Below are 23,327 nucleotides of genomic sequence, written 5' to 3' on the forward strand. Positions count from 1 at the left end.
TATCAAAATATTCACAACCATCATATTAGATTATACGAAATGAAAAAAAGATATTAAATTACATCATGATTTTAACAGACAATTTAATTAGATACCTACTAAAAGAGAGAGATACTAAATACTACACTTCCATTCCAAATTTATTGAGTACCATTTTTTTCTATATGAAAGGGAAAACTTCCTGATGTCCAAGATTTGCTTGGCATTTTTATGGTGGATCGCTTTATCTCCCCCGTAGTTAATCCTGCATAATTTCATGAAAATCGTTTGAGATTCAGGTTATATTCATGTACTTACAAGAGTTGTCCCTTAACACTCGTTGGTCTAAATTTCATACCTACTTCTCCGTTTTCGCACTTTTTGTAAAAACGGATAAAGTTTTTGTTTCATTTTAGATATTGATTGACCTGTAATGATTATGCATAACTTGATTAACCTGAATGTTTCCTGAAAATTATTTAGTAGTGGGTAAAAATACGAAGTAGGTAACTGTTGTGACTTGCAGGTTGATTGATTTTTCTTATATTTAGGTATGTTGTGTAAAAACTAAAACAGAAAAAAATTAGCGGCGTATGTCATACTGCCGCCGGTTCATTAATCATCATTAATCTTCATTAATGACGTTATATTTCATGCAAAAAAAATTTAAATAACAAAATTAAATTTAAAAATGAAAATTTGAAGTCCAATTGATAAACTACAAACAAACAACTTTCTAATTTACGAGAAGCATAAAGATACAAACAACTTTCGACTGGCCATTTTAGGAAGCAATCAGACATGTAGCTGCTACCGTATAATACGTACTGTCGAACATCACAGTGGACATCCGCCCAGAGCTGACTTGTAATGGTTAAGAATGGCTAGCTAGTACAAACTAACTGCAATCTCCAAGTAGTTACAGTTTGGATCAAACGCACGCAGGCGGCTCGGCTCGCGGCGGATTTCGCGACAGAATTTTCGAGCGCGATTTGTATGTCAAAATTCGAATTCCATTTTTGGAACGCTGACCGCCGATAGATAAAAAAAAAGTACTTGTTTAGATAAATAAGGAAGACTGAATAAGTATAATTATTGCAAAGTGATGAGATTTGACTGTGATTAAATAATTAGTAACAGGGTAAGTAGTCAATTATATTTCAATTAGAATAAAATTATCATAATGCTCATTTCTGACGTCAAAAAAAAAACAATGCATAATAATTATTGAATTACAAATGTTTTCTTACAAATCCTATTTTACAATAAAACAAACAATGTTAAAAGCAACATTTAGCCACCATAATACATATTATAGAGTACCTAGAACAGTCAACATCATTTCGATTACTGAAAAAACCTACATGACCTATATAAAACCTTTTTACCTAATACACATTTTTTGTAATTTATTTTTGATATTAAGAGTTTAACATATTATAATGTATAAAGTTTTTATCTACTTTTTCAATTTCATTTTTAGTTCGCTTTATTCTTCAAAGAGACGTTTTAGATATAGACTATTAATTCCAGCATAACTACCTTGTTAACTGATATGAAAAAAAATGAAACAAAAGCTATGATTTTTTTTATTCGTAGCTTATATAGGTAGCTCAGTCTCTGTTGTGAACGGTAATAAGATATCGATTAAAAAGGTCGCAGATTGTACGGTCTACTTCCTTACAGACGCTATTTTTCTTTACAAATTATGGTTATTTACGTATTCATAGTTTGCAAAAGTTTCTCAGATAGGTACTAATCTACACAGAGGTACATAATAAGTCACATAGAAAAGTCAAAACTCTCCATTTAATATTTTTTTAAAGAATACTTGGGGCGTAATCTATAATCGATATCGAAGCCAAAAATATAGAGACCAATACCAATAGTAACGGAGCAATGTGGATTAAACCGCGGGGCACAGCTAGTTAATTTTTAAAACATTATTGTATATGTGCATACCTAGGTATAATAATTAATGTCTATTGCTATTAAGGAGGTCATTTTTTGTATGAATACAAAAAATCAGTTATAGTTTAACCAGTTTTTATGCAACTTAATCTGCCAATACAAGATATTCCTTTCTATTCAACTTTTTGATTTTTTTGCACCTAGTTTAAACCACACAACATATTATTATAATGTTACATTTGATATAATATGTGATTTCTCATTTTTTTTAATTTCGTAATGAAATCTTGTGACATCAAATCTTACATTTTGTAAATAACTACAAAATTGTGTGTGTGTGTGTGTGACATTTACATCAAAGGAACAAATGCTCATTCTAATACAAATAACTCCACTATGCTAAATTCATTTACCTAGTGTAAACAGGCGTAGAGCATTCTTTCTTAGTGAGTGCTGAAATATTCTATGCAATGTTCTAATACAGAACAAAACTGAATACGAGTGTTCGTTTACACTAAAAGATCACGAAAGAATGCTCTTGCTCTAGCTCTAGTTCTATGTTCGTTTGATGTAAATGCACTGGATGAGAAAAATCTATTTTAACCAATTCGTTTGTTATTTTCCACTATCACCCAATTCCATATATACTATATAACATGATATTATCATTATAACTACTTTCAATAGCCTCTACCAAAGCAAATTCCTAAACCAAATCAGTGACTCTACTTTTTGGCATTTTCGCATGTGATCGTTACTACATAAATAACCGTCTTATGTTTTATTTCTCTAATTTTGAATTTAAAACAAAAATCATTTTCCGGTAAATAATTGTTAAAAAAGAAAGTTTCTCATTCGTTCGGAAATTATGTAATATTTATGCGAACTTTTATAGACTCAAGCTTTTATATGTATTTAGCGCACGATTGTTCATTTATATAAGATTCATATTAATATAGTATGTATTCTATAACTATTGTCTATTGAAACTTTATTATAAAATATGGTTTTGATTACTATAAGATTACATTCGTTTTTCATGTGAATGAACAAGGCTACAAGAGTAGGCATAGGCACGTATTAATTATGCATAGGTTGATGACCTCAAATAACATACCTACTTCATGTCGACTGACATCTATATGTGCAATTTGCTTTTATGATTACATGTAAATTGAAAATATAATGATTGTACTTTTCAAACTTCCAGGCTGGACTATTACTACGTATATCTACATGATGATTTAACAACACCGCTTTAGTTTGCTTTTGTTAAAGAGCACAAAACATGTGATTATACAAAAAGTACATAGTAATAATTTGATTACGTGTGCGAAGTCGGGTAACAATAGCAGTTGTTCAAAGTTGCAAGGACACAGGACTATTAGAGCTGATAATGTCATATGGGTACTGTTTAACTTAATTTCTTAATTCAATACCTAGAAACTTCAATAGATAATGACGATTTTATGTTGAAAACGATGCAATTTTTGAAAAAATAGGTATGTAGTTATGAATATAACACGAATAAACAAAATTTACACTCAAATAATTGTATAGCGCGTATTATATTGGTAGCGACTAGGGATAGAGCGATATATAAAGGTACAATTTCTAGGGTTACAAAATCATGATTATTAAAATAATTATGCTAAGAGCTAATCAAATATTGGAAATGCTGTTGAATTTATCATTACGCACCATTACGCTGTCACTTTAAAACAGTTTTTGCATGGTATTTCCCGTGATTTCGTGAACATAAAAAGTAAAAACCCAGTGAACATCAAATGTATGTTATCAAATATAACTAGGATACATTTTTGCTATGTGAGTGTGATTTCTCACCACAACACCTACAATTTCTTAAGAATGCAGAGGGTGAGGTAAATTATTTAATTTACAGTTATCAGGCTTAATTATGGAAATATTTTCTTTATCTTTCAGTATAATTTGTTTTCTTTCGATATTGATGATTTTTGAAACTGCATGACTTCGGAGGCTAAAAATAGAAATAATATCTATTTAATTAGAATTACAGTAATTTGCTCTTGATAGAGCTGTTACAACTTACAACCAAAGTTTTATCTATTACTATCGTACTTTCTATCATTATAAACACACTACTACAAATAAAGAAATAAAAATATTTCTACTATTATCCGTCGAATACAGTTCAATAAGGGCTAATAAAATAATGAACTGTTTTGAAATCCCTTTAAACGGATTTCAAAACAGTTCATTGTCTTTAGATGAGTTTTCTATGAATAGGTATTTGTTTTCATTTCCATAGTCTTTAATTGGCTTTGGTATTAAGAAAAGCACCGGAAGTCCTGTAAAATAGGAAGAATTATTTATTTACGGTATTATATTATTATTTCACGTAAATGCACTCACATAATATTTAGTAGGAAAAACCATGATCTTGTCAACTTTTTTGTTTCCGCCTTGCGTTCCAAATTTTTCCTACATTATGTGTAAAAATTACAGTAAATTACAATTGTACTTACAATACTTCCTGTGTTATATAGTAAACAAACTTCTTCTTCTACTTTTAGATAAAAAATATAGGAACCTAAGGTATAGGAAACTACATAACATTGCAAAATTATTATTTTTTGAACTCTGACTGTATAAAAGCATTATTTTATAATAATTTTACATTTTCCTTTCTCACAGACAATGTTGCATTTACTTTGAATTTATTTGCTTGAAATTTTTATGAATATATTTTTTCATAATAGATATCGGTTTATTCGAAATTTACACTGTATGTGGTATGTCCACTATTGTAAAGGTACCTAATATCATGGACCAATTTACTCAAGCTAATATACACATTTCCTGTATTTATAACAATTTTAATTCAAGCTCGTTCTAGGCTCTTTTTATGCAATACAGTCGAATATTATTCCATCGTTCTGTATTACCTACGTTACCTACGTACTTTTTGAAAAATATCAAACTCTATGACATGATTATAACGTCGCTAGGAATCATCAGTCGAGAGGCAACGATGCAAAAACATTTAACGAGGCAGCAAATTACTGACAATTTTATATTTAGCAGTTTATTGTGTTTTTTGCGTATAAAAAAGTCATTTTATACAAATAAGTATACGTGTGTATTTTATTAATTTCAAAGCATTCATGGGGCCATTATAATCAGAATGTTGCGTAGGTGACATTTCAATTTTTAAATAAATATATTCTAGAAAAACTTGACTTTTTTTTCTAACATATGAGGTATGTTTATCTTTACTAGTACTTTGAATTTGAACTACTCTACTTTTTGTATCAAAACTTTTAACAATAAAATTGACTGCCCCTATTGCTAACAAGAGTCAACATTCGTGTCCCGGCTAGATATCTCCGCTTCAAAACTTCTTCATAATAACACCATTAGCTCCTCCTCATTATAATATTTATTTAGTTCATATTGATGATAACAATATTTTCAATGTCAATCATATGAAAAATATTCTATATTATTAAGTCCAACAACTGAGCAGTATGCACTCAGTTTAAATTCAAATTATTTATTCAATTTGCGATACCTACGACCATAAAATCTATTCGTAGGAATTCAATAGGTAGGAAAGGAAACAATATTTTATTTTTCATTTTTATGTATATCACAATGTATAATATGTTTCTGGTTCAAAATATAGAATGCTTAATCTAACTATGTTTCATGTTTTCAATATGGGGCCTAGTGAGCGAAATTAAATTTTCGTGAGAATATCTTTTTATCGTGTCTACAACTGCGTTGTTTACATTTTCAATGCACACTTATCCTTGGTTGTAACTTGTAAATGACAGAACCAACCTTCTACGGTTTCATAGACCTCTGAACGAGCCTTCAAGGGATCTTGCATTTAACCATGATTAAACATAAATTATAAGTGCACTGTTTAATTATAAAGTTTCTTTCTATAAAAAATGAAGGTTATTGAGGCTGCGAATATTAAGTGAGGTCAAATGTAAAAGGTCACACGTTGTATGAATGCATTCCAAAAAGTTCCTCTCAAATTTTAACTGTAGTATAGAACTATCTAAGATTAAACTAGAATGCGCCTAATTGTAAATTATTTCTTAGCATATAATTCAACAGAGCCTTGATCATAATAACTTAATAATCAGCTGTAGGTAATCAAAAAGATTGTAGTCAAAAGAGCAGATCAGAATAAAATTTTAAATGATGCCTTTTGGTTTCGCTTTCGAAAACTAACATGATCAAGTTATAATTTAATATTGTTTATACGTATAAATCATTAGAAAAAGTTTAATGTTTATGGGAATTTTCTGTAGTTCTTTATCCAACCCTTCCTCGGAGGAGGCAGGGTTGGTGTATGGCATGGTGGGAGATTTTCTTGCAACCTCAAGCGCTCCTAGGAGTTCTCATTGTTTTATTTAGAAATGTTAATTGTTATGTGTCTAGTTTGTAAGTTTTTTGTTGCAATGGGGCTGCCATGAGCATTCGTTCAAAAGCCCAGAAATATATGATTTAAAAAAAAAAAAATTACTAAGTATAGGTAGTTAAAATGCGTTTATTTCTTTGTTATTGAAGTTATGTACTTCTTTTGGCGCGATGGAGAAAAATGATGAGAGTGAATTTTAACGATGCGCGCGCACACCGACACCTAAATTTAACAGCATGAAGTTAGTTCTAACTTCTAGGTGGTATGAAAATTGATAACTATGTTTAAGTTGTATATTCAGTATTCTAGTATTTTTTTTCCATACGCCAAAGAAGTACCTATAACTTCTAACGCGTGTACATAAGTACACACTCTTTTTTTATTATTTGCTAGTTTCCGCCCGCGACTCCGTCCGCGCGGAAAAATTAAGAAAAATTAAGATTTATTTTTTTCTACGTATTTTTCCGGGATAAAAAGTATCCTATTTTACGCCCAGGATAATAAGGTATAATTATGCCAAGTTTCATCGAAATCGAACCGTTATTTTTGACGTGATGCCTTCACATACATACAGACAGACAGACAGACAGACAGACGGACAGACAAACAGACAAAAAATTTTTAATCACATATTTGGGTTTGGTATCGATCCAGTAACACCCCCTGCTATTTATTTTTTCAATATTTTCAATGTACAGAATTGACCCTTCTACAGATTTATTATATGTGTAGATATCATTATGTTTTGGACATTAATTATAGAAATAAAGTTCACAGTGTATATGAGATACCTACTGGTATTATGACTTATGTAACAAACATAAAATTAATTATTATCGTATTAAACAATGATATTCAAACATTCAGATAATGTGATGAGAGGGTTATTGTATCTCAATATCTAAATACAAAACACTTATTGTTTTGTAACAAAAACATCTTCTTTGTTTATGAAATTATTCAAAGGACAATACATAATTTGTTTCATTTCTTGTTTGTTTTAATAAGCTTTATGTGCAATGCTTCATATGTATCAAATAAATTTATGACAATATTCTCGTCTGCTTAGTCAAAATATCGTACACAAATAATAAAATATGTAGGATAATACAAATTTAGTTCAAATTCTTAGCGATGAATATTTCGGCCATGCTTTCGATTCCCAATTTTAATATCTTCAGGATACATTGTATTCAATCCCGGGGAATTCCAACCAAGATCAAATATCCAGATTAAACAGTCAGTAGAGACCAGTAGGTAAGAGATAAAAAAATTAGCGAAGTCATGAAATAAAAACTAAAACACGTTCAATTGAATATCGCAAAACCAATCAAGACAAGAAGTACCTAATTTGTTCAGCATTTAAAGGATATTTTTTGCGCATAGGTACATACATTACCTATATGTATGTATTTATTATCGTTAATTAGAATGTAAGTACATATTTCAAGCGAAATAGTCTGTATCTGAAATGCCCTTACAACTTCAGCAGTCCTGTCGGCGCGCGTCAGCGTGAATAAATAACAGATAACTATATAGTTATACCATCTGAGTTATATATGAGAATCTTAATTCATATATAATTTGGTGCATCATCTTCAGATAGCAACATGAATAGCCACCAATCTCAGTATTGATATGTAATAAACATGTTAACAAGTCTCAAGTCTGTATTATAATATGTAGTTACATAATTATTTTCATGAATGAACAGTGCGGCATTGTGATCATTGCACAATAGGTGCTTTTAAAAACTCGTGGATAATTTGCGAATATTACATAATACTTTTGTGACTGACCATTAGCCTAAATTATAAATCTATCGTGTTGTTTGTAAATGTCTATATCCTAATAAATTTGAGAAGCAATTAAATATCTGTGACAAGGTTAACGCTAGCGAATACATTGGTTAGTGAAAGGATTCTGTTTTTTAGTTCAGTACCTAACGATTCACAATTCGTGTCTTATCTTAGATGCATACATTGTATTGTACACGGAATACAAAATAAAACATACTTACTAGTTACTAGTCTCTTGTCTCACAGTCTTGTTTCAATAATTAATTGGTCCTATCTTTTAAAAGCAAAGCAAAATGCAATCTTTACTTAAAATAATTAAAACAGACAATAAACATCAAAACCAACATCAACCACATATTTATATTTACGAATATTTTTCAGTAGGTATACAATCCATGATGACTCTCGTTACGCAAGCGGTCCAGTGTTTGCAATTTCGCAAGTCACATGCAAAAGTTGAGCATTAGATAATATTGTATGTGATAGCCTTGATTAGGAATACGGAACCGCCAACCGGATGGGTAAGGCCAAAGCGATGACACCGCTTAACAGTTTTTGTTGGCCTGTATTGTGGAGATATCCACAAGGTCTGGCATACAACAGATTTGCGTGTCCGTAGCATGTATATTCTAGTATAAAACCTTTTTGTTATATAAAATGTATGTAAACCACAAGTAAAATTTATATGACAAAAAGGTTAGGTGATAAATAATAACAGTTATCTTTTATCAGTTGCTACAAAAATGTTGGTACACAAGAAACGATTTTACTTAATTCGATAAGCTCTTTTTAAAGAAGAAATTAGGTTTTGGTGATAGTATATCTAAATGTCTTTTTCACTATCAAGCTGTTCAATGAGGATATAGACGTTGCATTAACAGTGCGCAGAATTCGGTTAATTTACCGGAAATAGTCACAGTGAAATTAAATCAACCATTAAATAAGTTTGTTGTTAAACTTAAAAATCAATTAGGTACTCAAGATATCCGTGTTCTATCTGTTTTACATTAAATGCCAACAAAGAGTTGGTGTCAGGCAGATAAAATAAAGAACTGTACAATAAATTACTGTATTCCGTGACTTTTGAAACAAACGATGCCACCGCGAGATAAACCATTGTCTCAGTAAAGCTAATTCTGTCCACAAGTCGCCAACGATTACAATAAGTACGTAGTAATCATGAAATGATTACCACGTCCGGTATTAGGGACAAGCATTAACAAATTAATGGCGTACATTAGCATTATAAACGTCCATAATTTTGGCAATCAGTAACCTATTTGTTATTTCTGTTTCAGGTACTTGAATTGGCGCTATGGCTTTCGATGCGAAGACAAAAGATAGAGACGAAAAAGCTTCAGATGCAACACTTAAAGGAGGAAACGACTTAATCGCTACGAATGAAATGAAAAATAATTTTATAAAAAACAAAATGGAAAAAATGCCCGTCGATAAAGCTGATTCCCCAGAAGATGACTGGAGTGGTCTTAATTTTTTCCAAAAAGCTAGACGGATGATGTCTTTGATAACAGTTGAACCGATATTGGCTTGTTATGTTATGCCTTCCGTTCTGTCAGCACTCGCAACACAGAATTTATATTTAGAAAAAGCGTGTAGAGTTAATTTAGGTTTTGAACACCACGTTTGCGATGCTCTCACTAAAAGAGCAACAGCGAATTACACGTTGGAAGAAGAAGCTGTACAAACACTTGTAGCCTCTGTAGCAGGCTGGAAAACTGTTCTACAATCGTTTCTGCCATGTGGAATATTAATATTTTTGGGAGCGTATAGTGACAGAGTCGGCCAGAGAAAATTTTGTATGTTACTACCTATTATTGGAGAATTTCTAACAAGCATAGGTCTCATTGTGAATACTTATTTTTTCTACGAATTGCCGGTCGAAGTGGCAGCGGTGACGGAAGCTATATTCCCGGCATTGACAGGCGGGTGGTTTACTATGTTTATGGGAGTGTTTAGTTATATAGCTGATGTGACGACTGATGAGCAAAGAACGTTACGGATAGGCATAGTGAACTTATTTTACTCCTTAGGGGTGCCCGTTGGAGCCGCTCTCAGTGGAATTTTAGTGCGGAAAATAGGCTTATATGGTGTTTTTTCTTTAAGTGCTACGTTATATATTCTGAGTTTCATCTATGGTTTCTACAGGATAAAAGAAGTCAAGCGGACCGATTTGAATGTGGTAAGTTTTTATCAACGAGTTTATGAATGTTTCTACGAAACTACAATTAAAATGACTTCACGGTGGATTGTTGCGATAATGATAATTTAAACAAGTTTTTATACATCTTCATGTGCCAAGTTATGCCTGTTCGTTGGGGCTGAAAGATATGCTTACAGAAATTAGAAAAATACACATGTTTATTTAAATTGTGTATAAAAAAAACTAAAGGATTTCAGTTTATGAAAATATATTGTTGTTTTCAGGTAGATAGTTGTAGGGTATATCCAAAGAACTCTACGATTGTACATAGTCAACTGTTCATTACCTAATACTAAAGATAATGTACCTAAGTAAAGTTCTAGACTACGTATAATTGAATGATTATACTGGATTCAGTTAGATCTATTTAAGCTGATCATGTGACTAGACAGACTACATCAACGTATGCATGTAATGTATCCCTAAGTTAGGGTTTATTAATACACTAGCATCCGCCCGCGACTCCGTCCGCGCGGATGTCGGTCATCGCGTGGATGGTTTATTTCTTCATTTTGAGTAACTCTGACAATGATATCTTATAAATATCTATTGGACCCAAATACGGCTAGGCCTATAATAATACGCAACGTGTGTTCGCGGTTCTACAGAACAACGTCTATGGATAAAACTGTGGATAAAACTGAAAAATTAATTAAATTTTTTTTCTACGTATTTTTCCAGGATAAAAAGTATCCTATTTTACGCCCAGGATAATAAGGTATAATTATACAAAGTTTCATCGAAATCGAACCATTAGTTTTCACGTGATGCCTTCACATACAGACAGACAGACAGACAGACAGACAGACAGACAGACAGACAGGCAGACAGACAAAAATTTTTTTAATCACATATTTGGGTTTGGTATCGATCCAGTAACACCCCCTGCTATTTATTTTTTCAATATTTTCAATGTACAGAATTGACCCTTCTACAGATTTATTATAAGTATGTATAGATAAGTTTTGAGTAGCCGGAAATATAAAGAAACAGGTAATATAATTGAGTCGTGTTGGTACTGAAACTTGTTGTCAAAACAACGGGAATAACTATTTAATCGTAATATTTCTAAGTACATTCAAATTCTTGTTATCCAAAACCCACAAAAAGCATTTTTTTTGACGGAATACATATTGATTTTTCATTTTTACGCTAAAATATGCCTCTTACTAAAATTAAACCTAAATGAATCGTAACAAACCAATCTATCATAATATTATAAGAGAGTTGTTTTTTCACGTGAGTGCTCAAATCTTCGCAGTTGGAATCAAGATTTCTTTGGTTATTTTATAAAGCGATTTCTTTTTATATCGATTTGTAGAATTTAATATAATAAAAATAAATTTAATGGCACTTGTGCGGAAAATTGAATATTAATTTAAAGGTACATATTTACTTCAATATCCATGGTATGCGCCAATATGCGCATAAAAGGAATTACGAATAAGGCTCTATTTTTAGACGAATACATTCTTCCACATGCGAATTATTTTCTTCGAAAACATTAATTCATTTCACAACTATAGTTACTACAAATAGAAAAACGTAATCCGTCCATTATATCCACGATGAACGACCATGAATGGCAGTCGTTCGCAACTGTATCATCTTTAATTATATAACAGGTTACAAGTTCAATGCCTAACATTTATTCGAGCGTTACAATAGAAAAAGTCCGTCAACTTGACCTAGATTATTGTTACACTCCGTTGATAAGAAGGGTCTTGATAACACTTAATGCTCTAATGATTAATTTTAATGGAGCAATTAGCAAGTACGAGTTGTGCCCTTAGGGAGAAGTGAAATTACCTTGCGATTTTTATAATTATTTGTACCTATAAATGTTCAAATTGTTGTTTACTACGATTGCGTGTTACATTTCAACGTTGATGACCGACAAAGATAACGAAATATTAGAATTATCTTTTCGTGAAAATTACAGAATTCGTAAAATTCTCACTGGGTTCCTAAAAGTGTATTTACGCGAACGCCAGATAGAAAAACAAACATTTAAAAATATTTTTGTATTCCTTTTTCATTTCTGCTGCCCTGTTATTGAGTAAATACACTGAAGCATAATTAAGTTAATATCTCTGCTCCATAGCAACAGCTCGACAAGCACGCTATTTTTATAAAAGCAAAAAAAAATTATAATATAAAATATTAGTTCCAGCCGCGGCCGCGATCCGATGACTTTTGATATTGGTTTTCTGGTTAACTTACAAAACAATAAAAGAAAAAATGTTATCTTTGTAATTTTCCAATTTGCATTTTTTATTGCATTAATCCATAGCGAATACCTGTTTTCCATTCAATCTTCTTTTTATATGTGAAAAGCCTGGAGTAATTTCAATTTATTTAATATCTATATAATATTTTAAAGTTTTCACTAGGTAATGCGTATGACACCATGTAGGTGAGTAGGTATTAAAACTTATTTTATTGATCATACCGTTCGAGCACAGCGTTCGAGCTAGGAAATAGAGGTTTTATAATTCAATTACAATATAGCACACACTGAACACAAATTTTGAAAATAAGTAGGTAGGTATGGTGTACCTACCTTACTATTAAGCCGTTATGTGAACCATTTTGTGGAAAATTATCTTCATCTTGATTTTTTTAAGTACTTACGTAGGTAGGTAGTCAAGAGACACCAAAGGCCAAAATGTTTATTTATTGCCTGAAGTATCATTGACCTTTCTAGATAGGTACTCTTATACTTTTGCGCACGTCTTGGATATAATTGCTTTTCAAAGTGCTGCGTTAATTTTATTAAATAATAGAAATAATAAATAAGAATTAATTGTTATAATACAAAAACTCGAGAACTTGGAACACGTGATTTTTCTCATAGGTACAAAAACTTTATTACTTTCAAGATCTTATTGTTCTACTTATGTTAGGTATATGCATTTTATATACATTTGCAGATGTTTCTCAAATAATATAGGTAATTAATAAGCTCTTTTATTTTACGAAATTATTGATAAGCGTTTGAGATCTTAGCACTGATATTCTATTCAACACAATGTTATTGCAAATGTTGTGCTTATTTTTAATCTATGAGAACGGTATGTCCCTGATTCTATTGTATGAATCTAAATAGAAAACATGCACTGATGCAGTCCTGATAAAAAGGTTTTGGCCATGAACAATCGCCAATCTAAAAATATAATTTTGTGAAGGTATTATTGCAAATTCAGCTATTTTGTGGTACTATAAATTAATAGTAAGAATTATTAAAAAAAAAATCTGGAAGGGAAGATCGTAACAAAACTTTAGCTTTTACAAAATCAATAACATATTCATATTTGTTTTGTCTCCTTTTCAGAAACCAGCAAAGAACTGTTGGGCATGGCTAAAAGATTTCTTCGATACGAAATACGTGAAGGATACCATGATGGTCGCATTCAAGCCTGGGCCCAATAACAGAAGGCTTCGTGTTATTATGTTGGTCGTCGTACTATGTGTAGTTATCGGTCCTATTTATGGTAAGTATACTAATACTTTCACTAGCCTTAAATCCTCCATTGTATAATTTTACCATCAGAAAACTTTTTGCCAGATTTTTACAGTCAAAACTGGTTTTGACCAGTAATGACTTTGACTGTAACATCCTACCTATTATTGTTTATTCCATACCTCGCGAGGACATCAGAGATACCATTTATTTAGGAACTCCTCGTAACTAGGTATATAATTTATGCCAGGTAAAAGTGTTAAGAAATATACCTAATAAAAGCATCTTGCTAACAGGGTAAAAAGCAAAAAAATATTTATTGATCATCATCTAAATAACCAAATGAAAATGAACCTATGACTTCTTCGCTCCATAAAAGCACTCCCGATAATAATTTCTTCACTCCTTATAAATCTTAATTAGGTACGTAGGTATACTATACTTACAGATCACAAATACGACAAAGAACCCTTAACCAGAATAATTGCCATGACCTTTTTACTGCCCTCTGCAGTACATATTTTATTTGTCCCATTTTTATTGTCTCATTGTTTTGCATAGATTACCAATAACGTAAAACATACTCTTTTGGAAGTCTAAGTATCAATTGTTTTTTATCTAATTGCTCTTTGTGCCAAATGAATTCTATACTAATATTATAAAGCTGATGAGTTTGTTTGTTTGTTTAAACGCGCTAATCTCGGGAACTACTGGTCCGATTTCAAAAATTCTTTCGGTGTTAGATAGCCTATTTATCGAGGAAGGTTATAGGCTATATAATATTATCATATTATCACGCTACGACCAACAGGGGTGGAGCCACGTTGGTGAAACCGCGCGGAGCAGCTAGTGAAGTAATAAGTTTGCAAATATTTAGGTGGTATTGCTAAGATCTGCTTTTGATCAGATTCCTACCTAGTTACCTACCTAACTATAGATAGTTTGTAAAACTACGTAAGTAAGAATATTTTACTTAAAAAAAGTAAATTAGGTATGTAGTTAGGTGCCTATCAACAATTACTTTTTAAGTTTTTAGTCCTTTCCATAAGTACGGTCTAAGTATCTACTTTTTATGTTTAATTTCAGGTGAAATGTCAGTGATGTACCTGTTTACAAGATATAGGTTCAACTGGAACGAGGTGGATTTCAGCATGTTCTCTACTTACGCCATGTGTACTTCATTAGTCGGTAATTTTAATTAATATGATTATTTAGCACATTAATAAATAACTGAGCTTCAAATTAGGTAGGTATGTACGTAACCAAATTTTGTTTAATTAACTAAATGCAATAAAAAAGTTCTGAATAAAATTTTTAAATATTTAATATTATATTCGTACGTAAGTAGTTAGTTAAGTACCTATGCATATATACATCAATTTATTATTATCCAAATAAAACTGTGAGAACTTAGGTAGTTAAGAATTTTTGAAGCTTTAAGTAATATTAAAAAATCTATCTTTTAAAGGTTATCTTTTAAACTACTAAGTTGTTTAGTAGATATTATGTTTCATTCCTTTCATTGTTATTATTCTGGACCTGAAATTTGACGAGTGTTTTTACGACTCCAAAAAACATTGCGGAACTGAGTTGCAGTCATGTGATTTTAAACATGGCTTTAAATACAATTTTTTTAGTACAGTTTCAAACATTTAGGTACAGAAGTAACTACATAATACTATTTATTTATTAAAATAAAGGTTAATATACATAAGTCTATACAGTGTACAGGTCTTGTTTGAACAAAATCCTGACATAAAAAATACCTACCTACACCTATTATATTAGGTAGGTAATCAATAATTAACTAATACTTTAAAAATCAATTCAATACTTATAGTAACTGTTTGACAAATTAATAATTTCTGAATTATAAGTTTTGTTGTAATAGTAATTAGTTAGTTAGTCTAACAATAATTAATTTCGCAGGAACTCTCTTTTCGGTGGGAGTATTTAGCCATGTTTTGAAGTTTGATGATGCAATCATTGGTGTTATATCTTGCACCAGTAAGATATTGTCAGGTTTCATGTATGCTTTTGCTACGAAAACTTGGCATATTTACATTGGTAAGTCAATATTCACAGATAGGTACTATAGTTACATACAAGGTTACATACCTACTTACATAAAATTTGCATATCAACAAGAAAAAAAAAATATGGCGTTAGATTAGACATAATAATATTACCTAGTTGTCAAATATGCTTTTTAGAATTATTATGTAAACTGCACAGGTAAACTGCAATAAGTTGTGGAAAATCAGTAAAATATGTCATGAAAAAGGTAGGTAACCGACTTATTGGCTAATATAAGTCGAGAGTTAGGCTTTATAAAAAAGTGCAGAATGGACTAATAATAATTAATAACAGTGTATTGAGTATAATAATATATATCTTATATTACTTTTCAGCACCCCTCATTGAAATATTTAACGGAACTTCATTCATAGCTATGAGGTCAATGGTTTCAAAGTTGGTGGAAAGGGATGAGCTGGGTAAGAGTTTTTATATCTTTATAATTTACCTACATATTTTAAAAATTGTTTAAAATTATTAGGTATTACATAATGAAAAAAACAGACCTAATTAAAAGAAAAGTTAGATTTTATAGTTGCTATCACAATAATTATTAAGACAAAGGTACATAACGACACATCTTGAGTTTAAATGCATAAAATTTACATTCGAAATCATAACGATCTTTTTGACGTAAAGGTTTAATTGGTAGGTAGTTACCATATATATTACTTGCTCTGTGGTACCAGTAGTCAGGGAGGTGAAATACAGAAAAAAGAAAAATAATTTATCGAGAAAAATATCTATTGATGATCTAGATTTTTTTTTTGTGTTTTAGGTAAAGTGAACTCTTTCTTCGGCTTGGCTGAAGCAATGATGCCCTTAGTGTACGCGCCGATGTACACTACAGTATATACGGCGACTCTGAAAACATTCCCCGGAGCATTCTTCCTTTTAGGAGGCGGTCTTACCGTACCTGCAGTACTTATATTTTTGTAAGTTTTTTTTTTTTTTTTTTTTTTTTTATAATGAATAGGCAGACGTTTGACCACGATCCCACCTGATGGAAAGCGGCGATGTGGTCTACTTGGATGCACGTCTGCCTAGAAGAAGCCTGTTCACCCTCGCTTTGAAAAGGTCCAGATTGTATTGTGCGGGAAATATGGAGCTAGGGAGAGAGTTCCATTCCTTAGCCGTTTTCATTAAGAAAGATGACTCGAAGCGACGTGTTCTAATAGGAGGGATATCTACAACAAAAGGATGGAATCCCTCGCCACGTCTCGAAGTGCGGTTGAGGAATGGAGATGAAGGGATAAGGTTGTGCAACCCGTACGCACACTCACCGAAATGTAACCTATAAAACACCGAAAGACATGCCACCTCACGACGATGCTCAAGGCTCAAGAGACGAGACTCGACTAGTGAAGGGTTGTTTATTATACGTTTGGCACGTCTTTCGATCGAATCCAAAGCTCCAAGGTGGCATCTAGCTGCGCCTGCCCACAAGTGACTACAATATATAAGTATATCGTAACTAATATCTTCTATAATATAAAAATGAATCCCAAAATGTGTTGGTAAGCGCATAACTTTAGAACAGCTGAACCGATTTCTTTAATTCTTTTTTTAATATATTCCTTGAAGTACGAGGATGGTTCTTATGTAGAGAAAACGTAATTATGTACCACGGGCGAAGCCGGGGTGGACCGCTAGTATTTTAATAAAAATAAATTCAAGAAAATTAATTATAAAACTCCTGGGAATATAAATATACCAGCGTAAGCAAAAAATGCTTCTTCATTAATTTAAATATATGATATGTAGGTATTATAAATTTCTAATGAATGCAAAAAATTCGACCACGAGGCGGGAATCGAACTCGCGTCTGGTGTGATATTAATGGCTCATAAAAAATGTTAGGTTATTTTGTAAAAAAGTATGTTTACTACCTTATTTACTACATTTATTTTTATTTTTTAGATGGCTATATTTGGCAAACAAAAAGTACGTCGCAACAGAACAGGCAAATGACACTGAAAAAGACACGAAAATTGAAGAAAAATCAGAAAAGAGTGGGCTGGAAAATAAAGCATTTGAAAGCGATGAGAAAGAAAAAAATAATATTGACTCTGGCAACATAGCAGACACAGATAATGTTGCCAGTCAATCACAAATAGAAATAGGTTTTACTGAAAGTATGCTATGTACTAGTAAGTTGTAGAATCTAAGCTTAAATCAAGACATAAATTAAGTATGTAGATGTAGTATAGTGAAATTGAGTACTTCTGTGATATAGTAATTATAATTTAAGAGTAACAATAACTAATTATTTATGCCCCATGTGACAACTGACAACGTTCGTACGACACTATTAATAATTTTGATTAATTATTATCAACCATAAGTTTGTTTCGACTTATATGTAACTATTTAGTTATGACGTGTGCAATAAATATTATAGTTACCTCAATCTGACCTCCAAAATAGAAAATTGAAGTTATCTTAAAGGAGAAAACATACTAATATTATCTAGCATTATTAACAATTATTATATATTAACATTATTAACTTTTACTTTTTCTGTATCACTCAGATGAAAGATGACATGCTATTAATAACAGTGAATATGAATGGCTGTTGACATATTACTCTTATTTTAATTTTAAATTATGTGATAATTTATTATTAATAAATAATAATTATACTTACTAGTACTTAAGCAACATGTTAAACCTATAAATGTATCAGTATTTCTTATTCTAAGAATAATAAATTATTTGTGATATATTGTTCCATATACTGTTTAACATAATGATTTACCTAATAGAAATTTTTGTATTATATAAAATACTTACATGTTTATAACTTTTATATTTTAATTTCCAGTATTTTTTATAAGACATCATGACAAAATTTAACTTTGTGATACAACTATTTACTCAAATTATATTTGTATACTTATAGAAAATGTTCCATATTGATATTTATTGTGATGCTATGTAATAAAAAAGATTGTACTTATTTTTAATAAAGATTTTAAAACGTTAAGCAGTGTATTATTTTTAATGGGTAAGCAACTTCCAATTTATATTCTCAATTCAATTACTTTGGTCGAGTGTTACACTATAAGAAGTGTCTAGAATGCATTTACATAAAATTTAAATTTCATTACAAACAGGTAACTATACAATAATTGTAATAAGTGTGAAATAAAATCAAAATAATTTTCTTATAATTATATTTATTATTCTTTTAAACAACAGTACTGTTCAATACTTTAATAGAAAAACAGTCTCATTTCACCATTCCCTTAATAAGATTCCAAATGAAAATTTTCTTAATTTCATAAGAATTACATAGCATCATAAGAACTCGCCTTTGGCGCAGTTAACAATAACTTTAGCACTAAGAGATTACAATAAAAATTCTATAAAAAAAAGTAATTCATGTTTTGTTCAGGCTGAACACAATATTTCATACACCTTGTGTCCTATTTCCTTGCCTCCAAACGATAAATACATCGTCTTGTGGCTCGGATGTACCTGAAAAGTAAATAATAAATTGATATATACTAAACTAAAGTCAAAATAAATTTAATTATGAACTAGCTAACGTATGAAACAAAAATTTTAAATGGCAATTTAATACTTAGCAAGTAAGTATAGATATTATATTATGTAATTTGTGTGAAGAGCCGACCGAGCACACGTGTCAGAAGTGAAATGAAAAACCGTCAAAATCGTCGCTTACTCGTGTCACGTGACGATATTGCCATGACGCGATCTTTAAATTTAACTCTCTATGTACTCAACGCTAAAGAACTATCACTTCAAAAATAGCAAAAATCTGTCTATAAATAGAATTCCTTACCTTTCCTGGGGTAAGTGAGCCTTGCTCCCTAGCTCTGCCAATGTACAATGGCTCGCCAGATGCAGTATGACCACCGGGAATAGCATTTGGTGGAATCACACCGTCCCTGTTCTCTATCCAACGCAGTCTCTCTGCTGGCGCACACAATATCTGCAAGATAAAGATTATTCGGTTTAATATTACAACCCTGAGGTAAAATGAGAACTTAATAGTTGTGTTTAATGTTTATTTACACAATCCTATACAGAACTATACAATACAATAAAATACATATAACTCTATATGTACATAAATCTAACAATAAATATATACTTAGAACTCTCCTCAAATTTGTTTAACGAAATGGTAGTTGAATGAAAAAAATGTTCAAGCTTATTGCTAATACTCTACCTACAATACAATTATTCTATAAATTCTTACCTGAAATAGAAAATGATGTTGACCCAAATGTATGAGTAACAAATGAATATGTGAATATACTAAATAATAATGATAAACTACAATTTTATCTAACTCTTGTTACACTTAAGGTTCTTTAATTATAGAATATTTTTTGGTTTTTATTAGCTGTCCTGGCAAACCTTACTCTTCATCATTTAGAGGTATGAAAAATAGATGTTAGCCGATTCTCAGACCTACCCGATATGCATAAAAAATTTCATGAGAATCGGTCCAGCCGTTTTGAAAGAGTATGGTAACTACCATTGTGACAGGGGAATTTTATATATTAGATAAGATTAAGAAAATAAAAGAAAACAAATTTTCCCAGTTTGGCGCATTGCATTTTCATATTTTAAGAAAGTTAATATTCCTAACAATATGAATCATCTTCAATCTTATCAAAACAATAAATTCAATAAGAATTTTAACCAAGTCATTACTCATATTACTATTAAATATGAATTAAAAACACATTTTTTAAATAGTACATAATGCATTAACTAACACATTTAACTTGATAACGCCAAAACAGCTATGTGACTAATGAGTGAGTCATGTGATCATAAAAATATGACAGTTGACACACAATGATTAGACTTGTTTTCATATTCTGAATCTTAAATATTTCTATAGAGTTATTTTCTAGAATATGTATGTTCATAATAATATAAGTAAAGTATATGACTCATACTTTGAAACATAAGAATAAAAGATAAGGAAAATGAACAGTTAAATCTAATTTCATTGAATATAGATTTAAGCTGTCAAAAACACAGAATATATTTAAAACAAAAAACTATAGATACATTACTTCGAAATTCGGCACAGCATTCTCTCTACCGTCCCATGGTACATAAGCTGCATTATGTTTGATTGCAAGTTTGCCAGGAATAAGGTCTCCTTCAAGTTTTGCTCGGATAACCCAGAGGGGACTCTGGTCATAACCCTCGTACCCTGCAACCACGGCTCTGTCACTGAAGCTGTGAGCACTTGATGTGGTAGCCGGAATCCATTGAACAAACTCTGCAAATTGTTACAATACAACATTTATAAAATACAAGACTAAATTTTTATGTACTTGACTATGATATATACTAGTTTAAATTAAAAAAATAAAGTTAAATTATGGTGAATTGTTGACATGCCTTTGCATTTTCTAACCTTTATTTCTGCCTAAACATTGTTTACACAATATAATTTTTATAAGCTTCAAAACAAATAATTAAAAAGACAAAAACATTCATAACTTACGCATAGGTTGTTGAGGTGTATTATTTGGAAAGCCGTACAAAGGAGCTGTGGGTGTGGGCGTTATGTTTGGATAAGACATCGCTGTTGGAGGCATTCCAGCTTGTTGCCCAGGGTACATAGCAAATCCTGGCTGGTATGGATACTGCATATTCTGTCCTGGATAACCAGGCATCGGCTGGCCCGGATGTGGGGCATATTGCTGTTGCATGGGGTCAATTGGTGGATAGATCTGATTCGGCTGTTGCGGGTATTGAGGGTTTCCATACGGGTCTGAAACATCATATAAATATACACTTAATAAAGATATACAGAATCAGATCTTTAATTAATATAAAGACGTCTACACTAACAAAATATGACAATTTAGGCGGAAAAGTATTTTACTTACATCCAGACATGGCGGCTTTTAGTATTTAACTGTTCGTCCAAAAATTACTGATATTACCGCGTATTTCCTCTTAATATGTGGCCGTAGAGAAAGGTGGTGAAACTATAAAATTATAAAAGAAATAATATTATACTCGGTTATTATTCAGTATCTATGTGGATTTGTTGATTGCAAAATTACACTTACGGCAGACTTACCTATAAATAAACCGTTTATTTGCGATTCGAGATAATGATACACACTTTCAGCTTTCTTTAATCTGAAGTTGAATGTTGAACGCACGTCAACCAATAATAAACACAGTCGTGGCGCGTTCAATACAGATAACCCATTTATTAAAGAAAGCGACGCCATCTATACTTTGGCGTGTAAAAACGTATTAAATCAGTTTATATTAAATTCCCAAGAGATGGCATCGCACTTTCTAAAGTTATCGGAAATTGTTTAAAGACATTTAAATAAATGGCAGTTATTCTTGAAACATTATTTTATTTTAATAGATCGAATGCGAAGCTTACCTTTTTTTTTAAATTCCATTAAATAATTTTGCGATTTTAATCGTTTCATATTTTCATATGGTAGCAAATTAATAAACTTGCAACATTTTCTGAATTTTTTTTTTAAATAATTTATTCATAACCATGGATACAAGTTCTTCAGTCGCAATCTTAAAGTAAACATTTTCTGAAAGCTTCTCAGTGTTGTCTATAAGAAATCAATGTAGTAAAATAAGACAAATGAAAACCTTTTTAGTTTCCCTATTTTCAAAGTTTAAATGAATTAGAACAATTATCTCAGATTTTTAATTCACTATCATATAGAACTATAATTCAGGAAAATATTTTACATAAAAAATACTGCGTCTGATTTAATAATTATATTGAAAACATTTTATTAATTGACATGAAAAGTGTAAAATATGATTTATTATTGACTAACTGAAAATATTTTGTTTAAGATTGCGACTGAAGGACTTGTATCCATGGTTATGAATAAATTATTAAAAAAAAGAAAATATTTTGTTTACATTGCTGTCATAAAATGGCGGCTACTATACGTGAAGTTTAATAACTTATTATTTAGTTCATTTTGTTGATAATCGTGTGAAGTTTCTAGTTCTCGTGAGTGTGGTGAAAGTGCGTTGAATGGAGCCCTACGTTCAGGCTTTCAAAAGTTTCTACTGAAAATTATGTGCACGGACAGTTTTGTTTAAGGTACCTATAAATAATGTAATATTACAGTGAAAGCATTTAAAAAATAAAGTATTAATTTCTATTAATGTCGTTTTCTTCATTATTCTTAGTTCAATACATAGGTACCTACTTCAATATGTTTTAAGAAATTTGACTGAATAATATTATTTAGCACTTCCAAATATCTTATTTTTATAGATTCAGTAGGTAATATTCATTTAGTGAAACTAATTTATATACTAATAATCTTGTAATTATTATTATAAGTGAAAAGTTTTTTTTTAAATCACCTAAATATTTAAAACACCATCCATTTCGTAATCATTTAGATCTTTAGTCTTATTTCTTAAATGTTGAAAATAAATGATATTTCAGTTA

The 23,327-nt window shown here is 30.8% G+C and overlaps 2 protein-coding genes across 2 annotated transcripts; one reads left to right on the forward strand and one right to left on the reverse strand.

The window, feature by feature from the left end:
• The first annotated feature begins 889 nt into the window (after nucleotides 1-889).
• On the forward strand, nucleotides 890-18,322 carry LOC123694859 (solute carrier family 46 member 3-like). The gene is made up of 8 exons (XM_045640458.1): nucleotides 890-1,120; nucleotides 9,405-10,306; nucleotides 13,662-13,821; nucleotides 14,877-14,978; nucleotides 15,720-15,857; nucleotides 16,202-16,285; nucleotides 16,645-16,801; nucleotides 17,787-18,322. The coding sequence occupies exons 2-8, from the start codon at nucleotides 9,422-9,424 to the stop codon at nucleotides 18,025-18,027; spliced, it is 1,767 nt and encodes a 588-aa protein (XP_045496414.1). The 5' UTR covers nucleotides 890-1,120; nucleotides 9,405-9,421; the 3' UTR covers nucleotides 18,028-18,322.
• A 708-nt stretch (nucleotides 18,323-19,030) lies between these two features.
• Nucleotides 19,031-22,087, reverse strand: LOC123694860. Its single transcript, XM_045640459.1, has 6 exons — nucleotides 21,954-22,087; nucleotides 21,757-21,858; nucleotides 21,369-21,638; nucleotides 20,929-21,140; nucleotides 19,677-19,826; nucleotides 19,031-19,348 (listed from the first exon to the last, which is right to left on the reverse strand). The coding sequence occupies exons 2-6, from the start codon at nucleotides 21,764-21,766 to the stop codon at nucleotides 19,262-19,264; spliced, it is 729 nt and encodes a 242-aa protein (XP_045496415.1). The 5' UTR covers nucleotides 21,767-21,858; nucleotides 21,954-22,087; the 3' UTR covers nucleotides 19,031-19,261.
• Between the last annotated feature and the right edge of the window lie 1,240 nt (nucleotides 22,088-23,327).

This window comes from Colias croceus, chromosome 10, assembly GCF_905220415.1.
Source record: "Colias croceus chromosome 10, ilColCroc2.1".
Taxonomy (NCBI): domain Eukaryota; kingdom Metazoa; phylum Arthropoda; class Insecta; order Lepidoptera; family Pieridae; genus Colias; species Colias croceus.

Excerpts from the sequence above, each read along its gene's own strand:
- LOC123694859 (XM_045640458.1), top strand. The coding sequence starts at position 9,422 with ATGGCTTTCGATGCGAAGACAAAAGATAGAGACGAAAAAGCTTCAGAT. Across the intron at positions 10,307-13,661 it reads AGCGGACCGATTTGAATGTG|AAACCAGCAAAGAACTGTTG; the intron begins GTAAGTTTTTAT and ends TCTCCTTTTCAG. Across the intron at positions 16,286-16,644 it reads GGTGGAAAGGGATGAGCTGG|GTAAAGTGAACTCTTTCTTC; the intron begins GTAAGAGTTTTT and ends TTTGTGTTTTAG.
- LOC123694860 (XM_045640459.1), bottom strand. Across the intron at positions 19,827-20,928 it reads ATGCTGTGCCGAATTTCGAA|ATATTGTGTGCGCCAGCAGA; the intron begins GTAATGTATCTA and ends TTTATCTTGCAG. Across the intron at positions 19,349-19,676 it reads GCTCACTTACCCCAGGAAAG|GTACATCCGAGCCACAAGAC; the intron begins GTAAGGAATTCT and ends TTTACTTTTCAG.